The following is a 22779-nucleotide window of genomic DNA, read 5'->3' on the forward strand; positions in this document are numbered from 1 at the left end:
AACCCAAGATATCATATCATTTCCCCTGTAAATACTTGTTTGTATCACTGATAAATGAGAACTTACAGACATGAAACCAACCACCCACCCACACGGGCGCAATACTGCTGTCCCGCGAGGGGTGCTCTCCGTGTCTCCCCTTGTCTTAAAGCCAGTCAGGCAGTGCGGTTCTCCCCGAGATAATATTAGTCTTGAGAGCTTAAAATGGGGATATGCTGTAGAGCATTGAATAAATAGTTGTTAAAAATAGGTAGAGATATTTTTAAGATGAAATCTATTCTTCATTCCACTATTTAATTAAACTTTACAAAATCTCATGTGTGCATCCCTAGACAAATGAATCATGTACATTTATGGAGACAGGCAAAGTCCTTTTATTTACATGTATAGGTAAAACCATGTACACTTCTACAAGTTGGATCCATATGTGGCAGTGTGCACATTTCCGTTGTGTTACCACGGTCCGTCTGGGTGTGACTGTGTGGACATGACCACACTGCCTGACGGTGTCTGCTGCAATACTTTCTGGTGCTCAGCGCTGTTGATTCCAGCTTCCATTCTATTTCAGATTGTATGTGATGTAATGGTCACTATAAAAAGCTGACATCAGATAGGGTTGGGAACTGACTCATCACATTTTCTGAAGGCGATTGGTGTTTGGGACTCCCCTCCATGCCCGTCCACACTGACATCAGGTTCAGCTGAAGCACGCGTGACCACAGAGACCATTTACCTCAAATAACCAAAGCTTCAGATCACGCCGCAGAGGTCAGCCAGGACCAGGAGAGGAATGCGATTGCCTAGACTGAGCGTAAGTGATATCGCGCGTCCTTTTCAGGATGTGATGTTTAGATTATATCTGGTGGCGCTGAGGAGTAGACAGACAGCTTCATTGCTCTGCGACCTTGTGATACAGCCACGCTATTTACAATAAATATCATATTAACTCAGCGTATTGCTTGTGTGTAACAACTTTGCAGGGTTTTGCCTGGCAGACTATTGACTTAAAATTTAATAGAATGCACACATTAGATTGCTAGTACAATACAAGGAAAAGAAATTGCCATTTCCTCAGATTTAGCTACCCTCTCTGCCCGCTCTACACAGAATTAGTCTTATCAGTTGGTGCTAGGTAAACATAGGAAGGGTAATTTGTCTCACCAAAAATCTTTAAATCCTACTTGTTGACTGACTTCTGAAGTTCTAAAACCAAAATCATATTAGCTCCATAGGTTGATAGATTGAATGAATTCTTTGCTCAAATACAAAAATGCCTGAGCCCTCAGCCTTATGAATTATTTATACCTTGATGTGTATTCACCTACTATTCTTTTCTCTATGCAAGTCTTGACAAGGAACAGAGTAGAGCTAGGTCGCTGTCAAGAAGGATCTATGCAGGCTATCCTAAGAGGCAGATTTATTGAATAGAATTAGCTCCAGTCAGGATCTGACTGATTTAAAAAGTGCTACATAAATGTATGTTAGCAAGTAGCCAAAACCTGCCTTTTTTTTTTTCCTATTCAGGCTAAAAAATGTATAATGAAAAATGTTATCAGAAGTGTTTTATTTAACACAAAATATCATAGGCTAATGCAGAGTCTATTTTTTCTAATTCCCCTGAAATATATACTCCAATGATGAAACTTCCAACATCGCCATCTACTGAAAGTTGCACCAATAGATAATTGAAAAAGTTCTATTTCTGGTGGAGCCTAGCATATTGGAAGGGGCAAAACTTTTGAGTGAGGTAATTCTGGGTTCTGATTCTAGTTCTGACACTGACCTTGGTCAAGTTACTTACCTCTCAGAAATTCAGTTTCTCCAAAATACCATCTCTTTAATAATGGCTGTGTCGGAGAGCACTTTGTAGCTGAGACAGTGAACCACGAGCAGCTCGCGTCCTGTTTTGGGTCCTCCCAGAAGCCGCCTCAAGGCAAGGACTCAGGCGGAAGCAGTGTGTCTGGGAAGCTCAGAGAAGATGGAGAAAGTGGTGGAGGGACAGGGAGGCGACCAGCAGGAAGTACCCGAGTAAGCCAGCTACCGCAGAGGGCACCTGGAGCTTCATTCTGTAGGGAAACTTGGGGAGAATGGGGCAAAGCACACACTTTGGAATTACCCCCCCAGGGTGGGGCAGCTGGGACACGAGGACACCAGCTTGGGGAGGTCAGCCCCACGGCCCACGAGTCTGCAGCCCGCAGAGCTGGACGCCGCCGGCAGCTGGACTCCACGGGAGCGCACCGAGAGCCTGGGGCGTGCGGGCTGAGCACCAGCACGGCCCCAGCATGGCCCCAGCGTGGCGTCTGAATGGGGACAAGGTTGCCCAGGGTTCAGGAGGAGCTACGAAAATACCAAGTCAAGTCGACCTTCATTAGGACATTCTGTTATTGAAAACCACCCACTTCCTTTCTTAACACGCTTTCTCTTCTGCGTCAGTGCAAGGCCAGCAGCTGTGAAAAAGAGACCCCAGACCACAGTGGTTCAACACATGGAAAGTGTCTTTATCACGCAATAGTCTAGCGCTCAGTGGAACAGGTCTTAGGGACTGAAATTTGGGGATTGAGATTCCTACTACCTTGTCGGTCATGACCTGCGAGGGCCGCGTCTTGGTTTGCACGGTCCGACTCCGACGTGCCGCGCGCAGATTCCAGCCCGCGGGAAGTGAGGACGGGGGCCGGCTGCAGAGGAGCCGCAGACCCCGGGGCAGCGGACGGTCCCGAACGCAAGGAGCAGACAGCACAGGCCTCGGCGCCTTTGGAGACGCCCACCTGCCATCTGGACTACTTTAACTCAAGAAAATCTGCATTTTCTTAAAATATAGTTAGAGATTATGTACTATTTTTCATAACTCTGAGCGCAGAACCCCTCATGTCATCCATTAGCACCCGGGGGGGCTCAGACATTCCGCACTCTGAAGTTGTTTCATGAAGTTGTCATGCACAGAGCTGCGGGCTTCCCTGCGCTGGCTTCCATTCACTGCGTTTCAGTTCTCTTCCTCGCCGAAGCAGTAGACATCACTCAGCAGGAGGGAGAGGGGCGGAAAAAAACCCGAGCTAAGCTTCAGTTTGAATATACATTACTGCAAAATCAACACACTGATGTATACAAATGTGCTAAGAAAGGAGGAGACCGGGAGTGGGTCTAGGTGGGTGTGTGGCTTGGGGAGGAAGAGAGGTGAGTTGACATCTAAGTCTTGTCATCAGTGCAACTTTGTGACTCAGTTTCATTGAAAGATGTCAGACAGATTGACAGATTCATACTGTGTCTCCTTTCTGTGATTTGTGAGATTTACAAAAGCTGAATCAGGCCAAAAATAGATACTGTACTCCAAGATTCGATAGACAGGGCTGGTTGTACACAAGCCCAATTCTCCCTTTTCCCATCATAATTTATAGCTGGGTACTGATTCACAGCTGGCCGGTATTTCCCAAGCTCCCAGCAGTTTGGTACGGCAGTGGGACTAACTTCTCTCCACGTGTGCAGAAACATGTGTGCCCACTGTACACGTGTGGTCAATATACAACTTGAGATTCTCATAGATGTATTTCGATCACTTACACCATTTCTGTCATTATAACATGAATATTTGAGAATTGACTAATCTCCACTTTATGTACACAGGGCACTTTTGTCTAATCCTCATCTATCTGCATCTCTGATTTATCCAGACCCCTCCAAAAAGACCCTTCCTTTTCCCATAAGCTGTTTCATTACAGAAGAATATTTCTCATTCTTTGTCCTAATCCTGTTTTGTGTTGTTCTAATTATAATTGTGTGTATTCTAATCTTATCTCTATCACAGCTACTAGATGAAATATCTTGAAGGGAGGGACAAACTTACAACCTTTTATCGCTAGGAATAAGCCTTGTTCACTGTTGAAACTCAATGAATGTATACTGATAAAATCATAATTTATAAAGCAAAATGTCTCCCTTACTCGGCTTGTCAAGTCCCTTTTCACTCATACGAAGAGGCTAAAGATGTTTTAGAGAACTCCCAGATTTCCACACAGTTGTCTTTTGTTAAACCCCATCTAATCTGCACATGCAATACAGAGCTGCGTTCCCGGCGATATTCCGTCATGCAACAGAAATTCCTAAGAAGTCACCCTGGAAATCCAGGAGTTTAGGATTTGGAAGGAGTAGCTTTAGTTGATGAATTAACAAACTTTTAAGCTTTTTGAACTCAACCGTCTGTTCCTTTCTAAATGATTTTTTTTGGGGTGAGGATTTCTTCTTCCCCGCAGGAAGGCACTGCCTCGCATCTTCGCTGCTGTTTAAAGCACAGTGGTGCTCCAGTAGTTCATTCTTCACATTGCACAGAAGCTTCAGATGCTTTCCTTAGGTTCATTAATCATAAAGGAATGAGAAGCCCTTGAAGAAGCCCACCTGGCCTCTCCTTTTTCGGTCCTTCCATGACCCTGATGGCTCAGCATTTGTGTACTTTTCTGCCTGTGCTTGGAAACTTGTGCATTGGTAAAGAGAACTTTTTTTTTAGTTGGGGTCGTTGGAAATCACCCAGAGTAACAATGTAGGGGAGCCGTGTAACTGCTGCCGCCGCCTGGGGCTAAGTAGAAAGAACAGAGCAGTGAACTCATTAGAATGTCCTTGTGAAACATCACAAGCTTGGGGCCTCTCAATAGTCCCTGCTCAATACTGGGAACCATTTAATGCACTTTAAAACATTAAGACTGCAGTTTAGGTTAGAGATACTTAAATGAGTAGGCAAAGCCTAAGTGGAAACCTGATATATCACAGTTTGGGGCCTTTCAAAGATAAAGTCACAGAGCTATGGCATACTCAGACCAGTACCTCGGGTCTAAAATCGGATGGACCTTGACCTCTGAAGATCTGATTGTGATGGAGTATCTTACAAGGGCATTGGTTTATTCAGTTTATCAAGTCTGTGTTAAGAATCTTAATGTTGAATGACATTAAATACTTCTCACTATGAGAATGAGCCGTCTTCTATATGTTGATGATTTTATTTTGCAAGCATTAAACTAATGCATTTACTTCCATTTCCTCCTTTAAGTCATTTATCATTCAGTCTTCTACTCCTGAAGTTGAGTCTCGAGGCCTAGAGGTCCAGGACACCAGGGCAGCACTGGACTCTTTACCAGGACAGCGGGGTTGAGAGCACCGCTATGTGGATTTGAAAGGTGTTTTTTCCCCCAGTTTCTTTTAGTTTTGATTTAACTTATCCAAGGGAAAGTCTGGAAAACTTGGGTCACTGACTTTTCCCCTAATGAAGGGAAGATACCCGCCTTCCCTGCGGCATTAGGGCCGTGTCCTTCTCGGGGCTTTCCTGGAAGAGGAGGGGGCGTGTCACATAGTTGTGTGGGAGGCTTGCTTCCATTCAGGGCCTGAGAGAGATCGCCTGTTCGGCTGACCCAGACCCGCATGTGTGACTCAGCACCCCCGAATCCGGCTCTGCAGTGGGGCAAGGGGGGCCGTTGGAGCTGAGCTTCCCTCGATGCCCCGCCCTGTGTCGCAGAAACAAGGCTGAGGGGTTCTTGAAGCTTCTGGGAGGGGATCTTGCAAAGCAGCTGAACCGGGAGCCAGGGGGCTTGCTCCGTGTCCAGTCTGCCTGTCCCGGCTCACCCGCTGCTCCAGTGTGATGGTGACGTGCCTTCCTGTCGCCTCGCACATCGCTCAGTTTGGACGGTGATCATTGTCAGCCTGGCCAGGGAGCCTCCTGAGGGGAGCGTGGAGCCGAGGCAGAGGCCACAGCGGGCTGTGGGGCCAGATGGCTGGACACGGGAAACGTCGCCGAGTGGGGGCCCCACAGCGCTGATGTGGGGCTCCACTATCCAGGGACGCTGCGCCGAGTCAGCTAAGAGGCCAGGCCGGGGTGCTCCTGTGCCCAGTCCTGAGTGCTGGCAGGTCGAGCAGCATCCAGGTGGGCCTGGACATCAAGCCTAAGACCGGGAAGCTTCAGTGGGGCTCTGTCCACACGTGAACCACAGCCTTCTTCATGCATCGGACACTGCCTTGGTATGTGCGCACGCATGGGGACACACGCGTGGGGCAGAAGGCTGAGGGATGTGCGCCTCTTTCCTAGGCAGCTCAGACCCTCACCCGAAGGGCTGTCTCAGTCACTGAAAGGAGCTGAGGTTTATGCCGCCTGGAAACCTTAATCCCCCGCCCCCGACCAGCTGACGGGGCTGTGAGCGAGCTCAGAGTTTCAGCCAAATAAAAGGCGTTCCATTTTTCTTGGCATGTCTGAGTTGCCGTATGCAGGTAAATTTGTGACCTTTCTAAGTGTGCATAAAAGCATTCTTTTTTTAAGTTTCTATATCTTCATTATTATTTAAACATTTTTTATTGAAGTACAGTTGATACACAGTATCATATTGGTTTCAGGTACAGCACAGTGATTCTGCAGTTATCTTCAGTGTTAAATGCTCACCCCAGAAAGGTAGTCACCACCTTCAACACAGAAGGATGTTACAATATTATTAACTACACTCTCTACGCTGTCCTTTCATTTCTGTGACGGATTTATATTATATTTGAGATTTTGCGCCTCTTTATCCCCTTTACCTGCTTCACCCATAAGGCGATCTTACATACTGATTAGACAAATGGCCAGCGGAGTCAGTCAGGGTGCCTGGGCCCAGATCCCAGTTCTGTGCGATCTTGTACTGGTACCGAACTCCCCTGAGTTTCTGTTTTTCCATGCATAGGATGGGGATGATGATATCACGTGCTCCAGGTAGTCCTGTAAGCCCTGAGCGAGATGTGTGCGCCGGGCACGTGATACGCCCTCGGCGAGTCAGCTGTCTGCCACTCTCATGGGTACGGCCTCCTGCCTTACAAGCGCCATGACTTCTAAGTACATGTATTTGCGTCACTCCTGTTTCTCCCGGTAGGATTCGTGCTCCTTCAGGGAGTTCTTTTCACCGAGCTCCGTGGTTCCTTACAGTCGTGTTCCTCACGGCGAGCGCTAAGCTCTCCGTGTACTGGGGACTATCGGTAAATGTCCCTTTTGCTGTTGACCTGAGAAGTCTCAAGTTACTCATAATAGAGCACAAGTTGGTTTTCATTCTGTCACCTGTCAGCAAATACTGTATTTTCTGCTTCCAAACACGCTTGAAATCCATTTACTTCTCTGCACTTCCACTGACACGACCCTATCTCAAGCCACTATTACCTCGCACCCAGATTCTTACAATAGCCTAATTTGTGGCCTCTTTTCCTCCTGGGCCCTATTGTCCTCTCCAAGCCATATTTTCACAGGATGGAGTATATGTAAATTAGATCATACCATTCCCTTGCTTAAAATATTTTACGAGCTATTCTTGTCTTAGAATAAAGTTCAGCTTTTTTAAAAAAAAAGCCTACCTAATAAAGGCCTAAATTAGGAGCCGTAAATTCAAACTCCCAGAGAGGCCAAATCGGCAACATACATGAATGAGCAAACGTCGGACGGTGGCATGTGTGCGGCCACAGGCTCGTCTCAGGGAGGGGATCCAGCTAATGGTCTCCACGTATGAAAGGGGATCCACTGCTGATGGAGCTTTTGGATTTTTTGAAAATCCAGGAATTATTATGTGATATCTCCTTATTTTCAAATTTTGGCAGCTACTTTGAGAAAGCACACACACAGCTGCGGCCCAGACGCAGTCCCGAGGCCTCCGTCCTGCCTGATCGGCTCCTCAGGGGCTCCCCAGACCTCCCTCCCCCCTCCCCTCGAAGGGCCTGTGCTCTGTGCCCGCCAGAGGCTCTGGCAGTCGGCCCACTTCCCCGGCCACTCTTCCCTCAGCAGCTGGCCTCACCTTCAGATCCTTCAGGCCTCGGTTTAGAACGGCCATTCCTCCAACGGCCTCTTACAAGTGTCCGTAACTTAGCTCAGGTCGCCTAGAAAGCAGATTCTGGGGCGAGGACCGTGCATGAAACCTCACCTGCTGGGCCTGACCTGGGCTGTGGTATTGGGAGAAGGGAGGAGGGGTGGGGGTGTTGCAAGGGGGGGGCGTTGCAGTGCCAGCCACTGCTCCCCCACAAGCCCCCGGAGACCTAGTGGGTCCCAAGGGCGCACTGTGTGGGTAAACACTTGCTTCTGTCGGGTGTTCTGTGGAGATTGCCCATCTGGGGCGGTTTGTGTTCCCACCTTGGGCTGGAGACTCTCAGCCAACACGAGCAGTGTACGTTTGCTCAGCAGGCCTCCTGAACTTGCTCTGTGGGAATGAACTCTTAGCAGGGGCTATTTTTTCCCTCATCCAGAGCCAGGCCAGGATGGATAAGCTTCCTTCTTATTTTCCTATGTCTGTACATGGTTGTTGTTTTAAAGTCTAAGGGTCTCAGATCTATGCAGGGTCTCAGTTCTTGCTCCAAATCTCCGGGGCCTGGGGCTTCACGACCTACCTATTCCCGTGCAGCCTGGATGTACTTGTTTCTGAGGCTAACAGTCCCCACGCCCTACGCCCCAGGGCCGCCTCTCAGTCCGTGCTCACTGCTCTGGTGTGCAGTTCCTGATTGCTTTGGCACCTTAGAGGTTCCCCATAGCTTCTTTCATTCTCTGCTAGGTTTCCAAAAGAATGTGATATTTAAGCCAGCAATCCTAGGCATTGTGTTGTGAGGAGATTTTCAGGATTTTTAGAATATAGTCCAATATTTCTGGGAACAGAAGTAAATCACACACTGAAATTGTACATTTGCTAGTTTAATGTCTGCCTGTCTCCCCTGAGCGACTGTGCCACACGGGGTTTGATCCAGAACTGGCCCTCGCTTGGAGGGATGAGCCTGGTAACAGGAACGCGGAATTGGAGCTGTGACTCTGCTCTGAGCCCCCAAGACCAGTGACGTTGTCTTTCCGGAGAACTTAGTATAGTTTCAGGAGTAGAGAGGGTATTTTCTGCAAGTATTTGGTGGTTAGTTCTTATGTGAAAAAGAATTATAGAAGGAATGACCAAATCTGGTTATTTTAAGAATGTTCAGATGGATATCTACAGTATTGTTTTTCAAAGTTTTCCGTGATCCCTGAAGCTATTAGTCATTTTCCCTCCCTATATTTCCTACGTCTCCTCGAGTCACCCATTCTGCCGTGTTATCTGCGCATCTTTGTTGCTGCTCTGAGTCTCGCCGGCAGTTCTTGTGAGAATCATTATTTCTTGACCGTCTGGTGCGCGCAGGGCCTTTCAGCCTCAGCTCTTGGCCTCTGGCTGGTGACTCCTCGCAGGAGGCGGCTGTGCTGGACACTACCGGGAGGTTAACAGTGGCCCTGGCCTCTACGCACTGGATGCCAGGAGCGCCCCTCCATTGTGACAGCCAGACAGGTCTCCAGATATTGCGCTCCCCATCTGGTTATCACATCTATCCTAGAGCATTTTGATTGGATCCCACGAAGGCAGACATAGGATTTGTGTTTTCTGGAAGAAACTGATCTGGAGTTTGACTCTCTTCGCAGGTCCGAACAGGCCCGGGGGAGCTACGCCCCTGCCACCGCTCACCATCAGCTCCCTCCTCAATGCCTGTCCTGCCGCCCTCATCTGCGCGTAGTCATTTGCCGACAAATGCTGGCAGTCAGACTTGATGCTGGCGCACGGGCTTCACAGAGGACAGGATTTCCAAGCGGGCGCAGAGGGTTCGAATGCTCCTTGTTGGTACAGATGAGCAAAATTTGGCCTAGTAAATACCTATTTCTTTCTTCCTTGGCAACGCTACAACTAGTTTAATGAGCAATTTTTCTCAAAAAAGAAACATTCCTGTTTTCCTATTTTTACATGTTTTAAAGTGTTTTTAATAGTTGAGAATTAGGTCTAAAAACCTAAGCAATAATTTATGTTTCCTAAAAAAGATGTTCATGTTAGAAACAAAGCTTACAACAAGCAACACATTTTAATAATAAAATCAATTTTAGTTAATGAAACCTGACGGCAGGGGGCCCGGACAGCACTTACCCTCTCCTCGGTGTCGCGCCGCGGTCCCGCTCTTCCGGCCCAGGCTGCACGTCCATGTCCTGTGGCTGCCAGCTGTGCTGCTGGTGGTGGCGGTGGAGGGTGCGGCGTGTAGATCAAATCCCATTATCTCCACTTGGCAATTGAAGAAATAGGCTCATAGGTGTTAATTCATCTTTTAAAATTGTCTCTCTAGTTGAGGTCAAAGTCTTCTTTTTGCCTGGTCTCTTCCTATCATAAAACACAGTGATACCACATCCTAGATACTGTGGGGAAGTGCAGAAGTGTGCACAGGGATGGTGCCTACCGTCCCCGCTGCAGCACAGTGGCTGGAATCCTTCCTTGGGGAGCCCTGCAAGTGGAAACCTGCTGGCATCACAGAGAATGTCCTGGCAGCACCCAAACACAATTACGGCTCAAAGGGAAAATCTCACGGGAGAAAGTTACAGAAGCGAATGCAGTGATGTAGTGTTATAAAGAATTAAGACATTTGTAAGGATAAAAGTAGAAAAATAGAGGAAAGCATAACCACTGTAGTTTGTTTTGAAGACTCATGAGAATATGACCCTTTTTCTTTTTCCTGTGAGCAAATAAGGGGAAATCAGTGGACACCATCAGCAGACCAAAAAGGCAGCCTACAGTAAGGGAGAATATATTGATAAATGATCCATCCGATAAATGGTTAACAGCCAAAATATATAAAGAGCTCATACACCTCAACACCAAAAAAAGAAATACCTCAGTTAAAAAATGGGCGGAGGACCTGAACAGATACTTTTCCTAAGAAGAAATACAGATGGCCAACAGGCACATGAAAAGATGCTCCACATCAGGAAAATGAAAGTCAAACCACAGTGAGATGTCACCTCACACCAGTCAGAGTGGCCAACATCCGAAAGACGAGAAATAACAAGTGTTGGCGAGGACGTGGAGATATTTCATCGTTTCAAAGCATTTTCTGTCCCTGGTGATTGTTCTGGCCCTCCCAGGAGGTGAACTGTCAGTCCATTTACATGAGAAGGAAGTAAAGAATGCAAGTATCAAGCATATGAAAGCCTGCTCAGCTGCAAAACGGGTGCCGGGTCTAAGTGTTGCTGAGCGTTTCTCCCCTGTTGCACGTGTGGTGATCTGCTGGCCTGTAGCTTTTGCTGCTTGGGCATCTCACTCTCCTGGGGTTGTTCCCTTTCAGAACCAGGTGGGCAGGACAGCATGTGGATGAGGTGTGTTGATGTGAACAAGAGTGAAGGCTGCTTGCCCAGTGGTTTTAGGACTAATTTGCCATAAGTGGGCCTCTTTTGTTTCCTTACTTTTTTTCTTCAACTTGTGATCCCAGTTGCCTAAAAGTATAAATCCAGTTGTCCTCTTAATTATCTCCTGGCTCAGTGGAATTCCATGTGACTTCCACGTAAAGACAGCTGGATCCAAACAGCTCAGCTTGTATGACTATTTTAAGATGACCGTCGTTTTACTGTTAATGATTAAAACAATAACTAGCAGTTCTTGGAGAGTAAATGTCCCACCGCTTTTTAAGAAATTGTTAAAAATTATTCATTACAACTACAACTTAGAATATTGAGCGTGAGTGGGGGATGACTCTGGAATAGGGAAGGAAGAAGGAGCTAGGGTGTCTGGTCCTGCCTTAAGGTACTATGCTTGTGATCTGGGGGTGTCTGCTGAGTAACTTTCAGGGTCAAGTTCTGGTGACCTATCTTCAAGCACATAAACAGGAAAGTGGGAATTTTCATGTCTAATGCATGCAGGTAAGTACTTATATTGCTCAAGTAAATGCAAAAATACTATAACTTTAAAAATCTAGTCTTTGCTCTTTTTTCCTGAAGCTGTTGGGCAAATAAATAATTTAATTGAGTACTTCATGAATAACTGTAGATGTGACACAGTATGTATATTATTTTGTTAATAGGACAAAGTAATTATTTTATTATGAATATTTTTAGATATCACAAAGTATTAGCACTCTTTCTTTTAAAGTTTTGTAAAACCCAAATAGAAGCATAGCTAGATTAATAGCAAATGCAAATATCTTCAACTTGCAAAGCCTGACTATAGCAAGTATGGCGTGTTATCGTCTTGATACCCAAGAACTAGCTAATGTTCGATGACCTCCCCTACCTCCAGATGTTTTTTTGTCTTCTTGTTGGCTGCCTCTTGGAGAAGTTTTGGTTGTGAATGCATGGCTCACAAACATTTTAAATTGCTTATCAAATCATAGACCAAAATTATATTTTTAGAATGTAATTTTAGAATTTCATTAAGCAGTGAACTCATTCATCATAAAACATCATGTATTGTTTATTTTAGAGAGAATGCTGAACAGCTCATATCCTTTGCTTAAAATAGATTTTTTTTCTCTCAAAGCAATTATCTTCTTTTCAGTCCAATTTTCTCTTCCCTGGTATTCATCAGGACTTCAGTTCCAATGAGCTTTTATTTTACTATGGTAATCATGAAATTACAGTACTATTTTTTTTTCCTCTCTGTCTCAAAGCTGTGGAGTTAAAAATGTTTTTGGTTAGATGCATATATATATTCAAGTAGAGCAAAGTCTATATGTTTTGACTCTAAGTAACTGCTCAGAACAGGATACTGTGACTCCTGAATGTAAGAGGCAGTTAAGTAGTTAAGAACACAAATTTTTGGAACCAGATTCCCTTTTCAAATTCTGGTTCTGCTACTTCCTAGCACGTGACCTTGATCAAGTTACTATCTTTACACCTTAGTTTTCTTGCCTGTAAATTGGGGGGTAATAACAGTACTGACCTCATTGGATTAGTGTGACAGCTCACTGGTTGTCAAGCTCTGTGCCTGGCACAGAGTAAGTGTTGTACAGGCATTTTTATTATCATCCTGAAGTCTATTAATTTCCTATGAAATTTTAACAAACCTTGAAACAATTAATTCACATTCTAAGAATTTACTTCTATAGTTTTTAATAGGCAGCTAAGAATGACCCAGCTCTGTCCAGCGAGCCTACAGGCATTTCCGCAGTTCATGGATCATATGCTCTAAAGTTTTTTCGTCTTTTCTTTACTCTTTTACATGTTCATTAGCTCATTCAGTCTTTCTGTTTATTGAACACTTACTATGGTGTGTAAGTACCTGGTAAGGAACAAAAAAGGAAACATTCTCTGCCACCTGGCAGCTTCTATTCAATTCTCAGAACCAAGCAACAAATGATAACAGGACGTTTTTGTTATGACATCCTGGTCCTCTCCCACCCCAAGCATCATTTGGAAGCAAATGTCTGTTTTTTCCTTCACTAATATATTAAACAGCTTATTCAGTTTTTACTTTTAAAAAGATCACGATTCCCCTTTAAATATAAATAAGCAGTGTGGTAAAATTTGGTCTTAGAAATACATGTAGAGATGTGCCAACTCTCTTATTTAATTCTTTTTTTATTCCTTCCTGATGAAATTAATCTATCTTCTTATTAAAAAGGCTCCTCATTACTCATCCTTGAAGTTGGGAAATTCAACCTTAGTTGTAAACCTATCAGAGGTTATCAGAATGCTCACATGTGAGACTGCGGGGAGAGGGTGCAGCTGACCGGTGGTATATTAACAGTATGTGTTGAAATATCAGTTCCTTGTTGATTATATACAAAACACAAATTTCTGGTAGTTCCTAATGGCACTACTTCCTCTGTGGATTATGTAGCAAATGCTTTTGTCTGAATAATCATTCCCAGGAGGAGAGCCTTCAAAATAAGTTCACTTTATAGAGAGAGAGAGAGTATGTTGTGTATGTGTGTGTGCGTAAGAGAGAGAGAGAGAAAGGAAGAGAGAGACTGATTACTGGCTAATTCTGTATTGTGGGATGCAGAAGCACATATGCCTCCTGTAATTAAAGAACATAATTTGAAGGTAGCAACACTATCCAATTATATGAAATACTCTGTATGCTGTTGCTTGTCAACACATTGTTTAAAATAAACTAAGAGCAACAACGGGCAGTTAATCCAAGGGCTAAAGAAAACACTGGTAGGGGAACTAGGGTTTCATTGAAGAGAAAAAGGACCCTGGAAACTCTAATTGTCCAGATAGTTAAGGAAGAAACAACTGTCAGCCTCTGCATGGAACTATCTAGACCCAGTCAAGGCTAAGTCGGTTATTTCCCCTCAGTTATCTTGACACTGGCTACAAACTTTTCAACTTCATTTTGCGCTGGAGACATCTGTCCATTGAACTCTTAGCAGGGGCGAGATGACACATTCCTGGATCCTCTTTTGGGGCGTGGCTTCCAACCTGGCTGTGTGGCAGGTGGGATATGTATGTGGGATGTGTGTCTTTTTCAAATAAATTCCCCCCACCTTTGTAATTTAAAAAAAAATTTCTCCTGGTGATCCCAAATGTCTCAGAGCCCAGCCACACCCTTGCACCTCCCATCAGAGCCCACTTTTTAGGGACTGAATAGATTGTTTCTAAAAGATCCATTAGTGTTCTAGAAGAGTCGGTTAATTTCACGTAAGAATGCTTTCATCTTAATAGAAGTCTTTTTTTTTTTAATCAAGGTTGGCCCAGACCCAGAAAGACTAGAATCTGAACAAGCACAATTTTGTATGTGAGTGGTGGTGAATAAATTATGAAGAAAGGCTGAATGCTGGGTGTGGTGGCTGGGATGAGAAGAGCAGGTGTGGGGGTCAGCTTACCTTGGAAGTCAGGGTCATCTCTTAAAGAAGGACACATTCATGCAGACACACAGCCCGTATGAATAGGGGTCACCCTCCCCAGGGGGACATTAGGGCTGTCTGGCCCAGAAGCCCCTAGTGCAAGCATGCGATGCTTAAGACAGTGAATCCTCGGGCCAGCTTCCGTTGGCGTGTCAAAAAAGGACATCTTCAAACTGGCAAACTGATTTTGGGAAGATAGTCACCACTATAATGGTGTTGGTGAGATTTTTGTCAGGGCACTGGTCTAATGTGTTGATCAATAGTGTGTGTGGGGTGTGCATGTGTGCCCCTTCCTACTTTGTCTGTGGCTAGTATCTCTCAGTTCCTCTTCCTGCCAATTTGCACGTGTAATTAACAAGACAGTCCCAAGAACTAGTTAGTTAAACACAGTTTTTTCCCATGAGCCTTAAATGGGTCTTACCATTCATGGGACAGCATAAAGCCAGTAAAGTATCTCGAGGCATTCTCCGCCTGGGAGTCCAGGGTAGACGCGACCCTCCTCTGGTTTTGGAGACGAGAGGGTTAACGAGGCCAGGCTGTCAGTGACCAGAGGCGGCTCAGCGCTGGTTTCCTGTAGTGTGCTCCACTCCTCTCTCTGAAGGAAGGACCAGAGAGAGAAGGCTAAGATTTTCCTTCTTAACCTTACTCCTCTCAAAAACATAATGTTACAGGCATTTCTTTATGGTGAACTTACTTTAAGAACATTCAGGTGTATAAGCTGGTCAAGTCTGACCCGACTGGGTAAGTCATCAGCTGTGAGTGTAACACTCCGATGTAAAATACTGCCTGGAAATGGTCTCTCACTGTGACTTTCCCAGCAGCTGTGATAAACTTCTAAAAGCCTTTTTAATTTAAGAACACTTAACTGCAAAAGCCTGATTGAGAAGAACCCTACGCTAGCAAATTGCTCTGCTCAACGCAACTGCTGCTGCTTCTCTTCAGGTTTTAAAACCTCTGTCCCAAATCACAATCTGTTCTTAAGGGCTTCGAAGAGTGACTACCTTACTGGGTCATGAGCAGAGGTCCCGGGAAGGGTCTGCCGGTTTGCCCGCCATCTTTCACAGGGTGAGCAGAGCTGCGCCCACTGATAACCCAGCTGCCGAGGAGCTGAGTAAAGCCGGCTCCAAACTTCTCAGCTGTTGACGGGCTGGACTTGCTGAGAACACTGGTTAAATATAGCACACGCGGGCTCTGCTCCTCAGCAAAGTCACTGCTCTGACAGCGCGAAGCGAGCAGGAGGCGAGACACGGAATCTCAGGGCCCAACAACACCTAGCAACAGTTGAAAAAACTTCCAAACAAAAGTCTGGGTGGGAGACACACACCGGCCTCCACTCTCCGCGGACTGGGACCTCAGGGAGAAGGAGCCTCTCTCCTCTCTGCTCCGTTTCCTGCATGACTTCAGCAATTGGCTGGTCCTAGGAAAGCAAGTGGGAAAAGCTTTTTCCTCTGAGTGCTTCTGGACTAGATAGTTTTCCAGGACTCCACTCTCTCCCGGGCTGTGGGACGAGCCACTGGGTTCTCCCAAGGATAAACTACCTCCATCAAGGACGTACCCTTGGTTAAACCAGCTGCCGTCAGGTAAGACTGAAATAAATAGCTGCTTACTCTTAAGAAATTGCTGCTTCCACATGAAGAGAGTTGTCTCTGATTCCATCTGTTTCTTTCGGCTCTTACTGTTCTACTATGTGAAGATGCATTTAGGAATTAGGATAATCATTGAGAATTATTTTTAATGAGTCAGAAACATCATCTGTTTTGCAGAATCATACCGATTCCTTTTTAAGCACAAAGATTGTTATGATGTTTTGATATCCATCAAAATATTTCTGCCAAGTTGCCATTCTTCAGCAGCTATCTGAAATACGGTGAAAGACAACTTTATAGGCTCTTTCACAATTAAGGTGGCTAACCAATGGAAGGGAGTTTTTCCCTAGAAGCAAAATAATTTTCATTTGCTGGAACAAGCTGAGCAGCTTGTGTGGTAAAGGAGAGGCAAGCTTTGCATGGTGTTTGCCTTGCTGTCCTTCTGACTTGCCCGTCTCTGCTTCTCTCCTTGCCTTATTCTCTGATTACCTGGTACACCTTGGGCTGGCTCTGACCTCATTACGTTAGGGTCACCCCAAGTGCTTCTGACTAGGCACAGATATGCCTGGTATTAAATCACTGCTTTTGCAGTTGCTGAAGGTATACTATTCAGGAGGATGTTTAGTTTAGTTATTTTTTTAAATAAATTGAGAGAGTGCTTGTATATAGAAAAAACGGATCCTGATTTTTAAAACTAAAATTGAATTTATCAGGAAAAAAATCCTAAGATTGCATGTGTGTGTGTGACTGCGTAATATAGTGTGAAGAGAAAACTCATTTCCTTTGTTGTGTATGGTCTCCCCTGCCATGCGTTGCCATGTGTTTTATCAGAATTGTTTAGAGTGATCAGTTTCTCGTTGACTCTGACAAGTTCTGGCTGTGTCATGGTGCTGTGCTGCATACTGACAGGTGGTGTCTGCTGCAGGGCTGGGTTTACCTGAGAAGTCTGATCCTTTAAGTCAATGTGATAATTTCAGTCAATATTATAACCTAAGGGTAATATCAAGGCAGATACAGATGCACATTTTAAAGGGAATTAGTTGAGTCTATTTGTCAACTTAAAGAAAAAGTTGAGCCAAGACCAGTTTTGAACAAACTGGTGACAAACAAGAATGTATTAATAAATACTTCCATTTTTCCTATTTACCTTTCAGTAAATGTTCCTATTTTAAGAAAAACTAATTAAAGCTTATGTGATATGTTCAGGAAAATGAAATAATGGATACATTTCAGTATAGTGGCTCATAATTCTGATCCCATGATTCATCTATAAAGAAATGGAGCTAATCATATATATTAAATGTTCCAAGTATTGTGCAAAATGCAGTCTGGTAATCTCGGTGTCAGAGAATGAAACTCCTGGTGTTTTTGTGGAGATGATCTTTGTCCTGGAAGAGTTTTGAACAGTCAGAACTGAATGCTTTACATTTTTCTTGTTTTTATCTTAGGAAGGGTCACATTGTTGGCTTACAGATCTGTGTGTGAGGCCAAAGTCTACCATTACCTCCAGGCCTGGACTTCTCTCTTGGAGTCCGTGGAACGGTGTGTAGATGGCCGTGTTTCTGGTGAACTGGTTGTTGAGTCTCATTGTCTTCATGGCTGTACGTTTACCCTGCAGAAGCAAACAGAGCTCGGGCCAGACCACGTGCCCTCCTCCCGCGGTGAACGGTCGCACGGTGCCGCCCGCGCGGTTCGTACCTCCGTGTGGCCCTGGGGCCCTGGCTCCGCGCTCACGGGGAGAGTGGTGAGCTTCCACCGCCCTGCACGCGGGGACCTGTTCCCTCCACCCTCCATCCGGACTGTGTCAGGGCTGCTCCCCCGCCGTCCCTCACTGCTGCCCGGGCCGCTCTGCCTGTGGCCCCGGGCTAATATCCCTAAACCCTTGCTGTGCTTGTCTCTCTACCCTCCAGTTATCTATTGGGACTCACAGTTGCTGCCAAGCACCTCGGCCAGGTATTTTGAAACCCTCCATCACCTGGTACATGCTTAACTTTTCCAGTCTCAGCTCCCACCAGTCAACAAGTGTCCGTCTGCTCCAGATATTTCAGAGTTTGGGCCTTTCTCCAAACACACACCCAGTGCGTCTCTGAGCGCTCCACCTCTGCTCGCCTCTCCTTCCTGTCCCCCACCCGCACCGCTGCCTGGACCACCTCTCCTCTCCTCTCCTGCAGAGACCTCGCCCACTCTATAAACCAGCCCGTATCTTCCACTTTCCCAGGGGTCCCTCAGGCCGTACCTTTTAGAAGCAGTTCCTTAGTGTAGACTCTTACTAAAATCAGGGGCTTTGGAGCAGGGTTTTTTTTCTTTAAATTCAGAACAATTTTACGAAGGGGACTGAGTGTGAAGCGTTGTCCTGAGCATCACCTGGCTTGGGGCTTGTCAGCCCCACATGCTGCAGATGTTTAATTAACATTTTTGGTTCTAGATTTCTGATGATGAATGTGTGAGAAAATATAGATGAGTATAAAATCAAGAAAACAACTGTAAGTGTGGTTAATAGCATTTTATCTCAAAAATTTCTCAAAGGAAGTCTCCATAGTTTCACAGTGTACAGAAAAGTTACAAGTCATTGTAACTAGACTCAGGGACCTGCTGGTGGTGACGGCATCCCTGCGAGGGGTGACGTGGGGGAGGGGATGTGAAAAACGGGCGTCCTGTGGACACACTGGAACTCAAGTGCTTCGATCGTGTTTTGGTGCCATGTGCTGATTCATAGTCACCTCGGTGCGTCTGTCACGGTCATGCTCCTCCTGTTTGTGGGTCATCCTGGGTCAGACTCTGGTCTTGAACATTAAACTATTTCAATTTCATGTTATGATCCCTTCTTTTCCTTTTTCTCTAGGTATTTAAAAAAGAGACATTTCTCAGTTTTATTTTTAATCCCTCTTGAAACCTATAGCCTTACTGTATGAGATAAAGCAGGAATCATGATTTTGAAGCAATCTTTTTTGTGCCCACCAAAAAGCATTCTTTTTAGTATTTTAAGACTGCCAAGGAGGTTAAAATTGCTCTTCTAAATGGGTGTTCAGCGAGAATCCATATGGGACTTTCCCAGGGCAACTTGTGAAATTTTTATGTTCATCTAGCAATGGTTTTCCTGTGGTCATAATGTGAACCTATCTCTTAGACATGAAACGGTGGTAAAATGTGCATTCTAAGCTAATGCTAATTGTGTTTTTCTTTTTTGAAAGATGAGTATTTCTTCATAAAATACCCTAATAAATAGGATTTTCCAGGGCTTGTTTCATCCCCATTTTCACTCATTTGTCTCATCTCATTTCCCTAACCATGTGGACTGTAGAAAAGCAGCGTCCTGGGGCAGAGAGGGGCAAGCCTAGGATAGGGCCTGCTTCAGCACAAAAAGATGGTACCCACTCGTCAGGAAGATGGCATCTCAAAGCCGGCATCCTGCACTGTTTACATTAATTATCTTTAGTGTAAGTAGCGATAGAATAAAAGACAAATGCGGAGTAAACAGCCCAGTGCGTCTTGTTTCCTTAAGTCAGCTGAAGACACCCAGCAAGGATGTGTCCCGGGGTGGAGGAGGCAGGGAGGGCTGCGGCGCAGGCGGTTTCGGATGGCAGTTTTCTGTGACCTGGGCAGGTGACTCTCCGTGCGTCAGTTCTGTCATCTGTAGAGTGAGGGCAATGACGCTATCTTCTTTAATAAGATAAAATGAGTTAATAAGACACACAGTTGCCTTCTCAGCAAATGTAGGCTAGTATCACTTTATTAGCACACCTTAAATGTAAGTATATGTTCATTTTAATCTTCGTTGCACACCAAATTCTTGGATGCTGACAGTCTGTGAACTCCGATCATAGCTCATAGGAAAGGCAGAAGAATGTATTGTTTAAATCTGGAATCCCGTTAGGGACCCGCTTTGCTGCTGGGCGCTGTAAGCGGACCTAGTTTGAACCCCAGCCAATAATTTAGTGGGGAATTTATGTTTCATTCCCTCCCTTACCACTCAGCAGTCTACTATCTTACAGAGTCATTCTAAAAAAGCTAAGAAATCACCCACAACATAGACTCTTCTACGGTTTCTACATTTGCATTTGGAGATAAAAGTGTGTTTACAGATAGTGCTTGACTGTCTCTGACAGCCGACTGCAGAGGGTGACCTAGAGCGACGGACACTTCCTCCTGCATGGGGGGATGAGTTATTAGATTCATTGTTCTTTATTTCTTCCCTTAGATGTTTTGTTTTACTAACCTAGTAACAGATAAAAGTGAAAAGACCAAAAAAGGTCATCTCATGCTAGCTTCAACCTTACCCAGTGGAAATGAATCCCTGCTATTCATGCCTTAATCCTCTTCATTCTTCTTAAACATGACAAGAAAGTATTTTCCAGGGCAAACAAAAAAATGTGTTATATCATGAAGATGTGTGTATGTTATGGGGCCCTTAATGTTCTGTATCTCTAACTTAACAAAAACATAGGGAACACTCAGGGAAGTTTCTTAGTAGCTTGGTGCCCACAAACTGTATGTAGGGTAGATGTGTCCATTTTGCTGAATTTTTCTTAATTGAAAAGATGAGTCTCTAAAAGATAAGGCAGTCTGAGTTTTAGAATTGTCATTCCCTAGTGAAAACCTTCCTGTAGGAAGAAAAAAGAAAGAAGGAAAGAAAGAGAGAAAGGAGGAAGGAAGAGAAGAAAGAAAATAAGGAGAGAACATTTTGTGGTTCCAGATCAAAACCTTTGACCTCAGGAAAATATCCTGGATTATGTTCTTTCTCCTTAAATAGTCCTGATCTTTAGCTCATCAGAGGGGAAAGCCCGCAGGCAGAATGCTGCCCTCCCGGAGGCAGGAGCTGAGGCCGGAGCTCGGGGCCAGGCCAGGCAGGCCCGGTGGGGCGGCCCCGGCGGGCGGCCGCCGGTGAGCGCAGAGCCGAGCTGCTCGCAGCGGAGACGGAGACGCGGCCTCCCCCAGCGCCCGGCCCGCAGCGCTGTGCACGGCGCAGGGCGCCCCAGGGCGCGAAGGACGTCGGCCTCGCTTCTCCTGTTGGCGAAGCGGCGTCCGCGCGGGTAGTGGTGGGCGACTGCGTGTTTCTGAGGTCTAGGAAAGACCGAATGGAGGCATTTTTAAAACAAATGAAGAATGTATCTAAGCCATCTGACTTTATTTGAGCCCTTAAGGTTCAGGGATTTTTTCCTGCTTTTTCTTCTTGCTTAAGAGCTGTCACCTGCTTCCTTCACCGCAACAAATGATATGTCTGTCCTAGAAAGAGGCTTAATTTTTTTTTTTGGTTTTGCAATAATGGTAACTACAAACTTCCCAAGTTGCTTTGAAGAAATGAATTATCTACTGCTCATTTTTGTAAGGAAAAGGTGTAAGGAAAGCCCTGAAATGGACATGTCGGAGTTGGCTGAATGCATTCTTAGATAAACGATTTGCTCAAGATTTAAAGCCCCAAAGACAATTTGATTGAAAACAGTAGACCGCTAATATCACCAAGACAATTAAGTTTCTGCCAGCTTGTCTTGTGTATCCAAAAGATCTTTGCTGAAATAAGTTTTCCCCATACACACCCACGGCACAGGTCAGTAAGACGGACAAACGGGCTCGGTTTTTCCTTGTTCCTCCCCGACACGTCCAGGAACCCGACGCGGGGCCTGCAGGAAGGGAGGAGCCACTGCCGTGCTCGAAATGCTATCGCAGGGGGGCGGCCTGGGTACGAGAAAATGCCCCTGGGCCTGTATTTGGGGCTTTGCGGTCACTGTGACCCGGCCCACACTGATGCAAGACAGAGGTGGCGTGCGTGCCAGGGTGAGCCAGGGAGAGTTCTCCCAACTACTCTGTAAGTCTTGCAACGTGACACTGGAGGCTCTTTGCGGTTCATTGACCCTTTAGTAAGTGACACCTGCTCGGAGAGAGCCTGGGGTTTGGGCTCAGGAGGGGCCTCACAGAGGCTTTAACTCCCACGTGAGGTCTCGGTCAGGCAGCACCGCCTGGTCGGACGCCACCAAGCTGACTGCCCCGTGGTTGTTCATTCTGGTCCTTAAGGAAGCCAGCTGCGTGGGTGGGATCCACTTCTCGGGGGCCCCTCAGCGTTGGGGAGCATCCTCCCCTGCTATATGCTGCTCATTCCATAGGCCACGGCCCAGCATACCAGGTGTCCCCACCAATGACTGGGACATATGAGCCACAATCTTGCATAATGATATGACAGATAATATAATGATAGCAGCTATATGTAATATGCATTGTCTATACACAGTATGTATTGTGGAGCTAGAAATAATTATTTAGTGTATGTAAATGATGATAATAGCTAGTATGTACTGGAGATGACCATGAGGCAGGCATTGTGCCAAGCACTTCACCTGGATGATTTTATTTACTTCTCATAATAACCATGCAGGGCACTATCTTTATCTTTGTTTCATGCATTAGAAAAACGAGGCTTATAGATGGTAAGTAACTTGCCCAGCGGTAGATTTGGCATTCCAGCCCTGGCAATTAGACCTTATTTAGCCCATATTTTCAACCACTTCCTTGTAATGTAGGCAGTTGTTGAAGGAAGACTTCCACCTAGATGACAGCTGGGTGTCTTAGTGAAGATGGAGAATGTGCCACTGCAGGAGGTCAGCTGCCCCTGCCG

General features: G+C 45.5%; 1 protein-coding gene and 1 long non-coding RNA gene across 13 annotated transcripts in view; one reads left to right on the top strand and one right to left on the bottom strand.

Moving 5' to 3' along the window:
- FILIP1 (filamin A interacting protein 1) overlaps window positions 1-22779 on the top strand; it is a 206951-nt gene that overhangs the window by 45895 nt on the left and 138277 nt on the right. For 3 of the 8 annotated variants that reach the window (XM_073224345.1, XM_037012541.2, XM_073224348.1), the window contains exon 1: window positions 16000-16166. The exons of 3 other annotated variants lie outside the window; for them this stretch is intronic. Coding sequence is in view for 1 of the 5 variants with exons in the window: in XM_037012538.2 (XP_036868433.2) it covers window positions 791-811 (21 nt within the window). In the remaining 4 variants the exon portion in view is untranslated. Of the gene's footprint in view, window positions 1-592; window positions 812-3587; window positions 5995-15999; window positions 16167-22779 lie in introns of those variants that run through there. 2 more of the 8 variants (XM_037012538.2, XM_073224344.1) reach the window with 2 other exon arrangements.
- Window positions 469-21183, bottom strand: LOC118971376 (uncharacterized). Of its 5 annotated transcripts, XR_012126114.1 has the most exons (8): window positions 18101-21183; window positions 17677-17784; window positions 16194-16269; window positions 15281-16003; window positions 15008-15181; window positions 9900-10127; window positions 1802-2077; window positions 785-921 (listed from the first exon to the last, which is right to left on the bottom strand). It is a non-coding gene; the product is annotated as an uncharacterized lncRNA (long non-coding RNA). The 5 variants fall into 5 exon arrangements; XR_012126115.1 differs by lacking the exon at window positions 16194-16269 and adding an exon at window positions 469-600 and having other exon boundaries at window positions 734-921; window positions 17677-21182; XR_012126111.1 differs by having other exon boundaries at window positions 17677-21182.

Source organism: Manis javanica, chromosome 16 (genome assembly GCF_040802235.1).
Source record: "Manis javanica isolate MJ-LG chromosome 16, MJ_LKY, whole genome shotgun sequence".
In the NCBI taxonomy this organism is placed as follows: domain Eukaryota; kingdom Metazoa; phylum Chordata; class Mammalia; order Pholidota; family Manidae; genus Manis; species Manis javanica.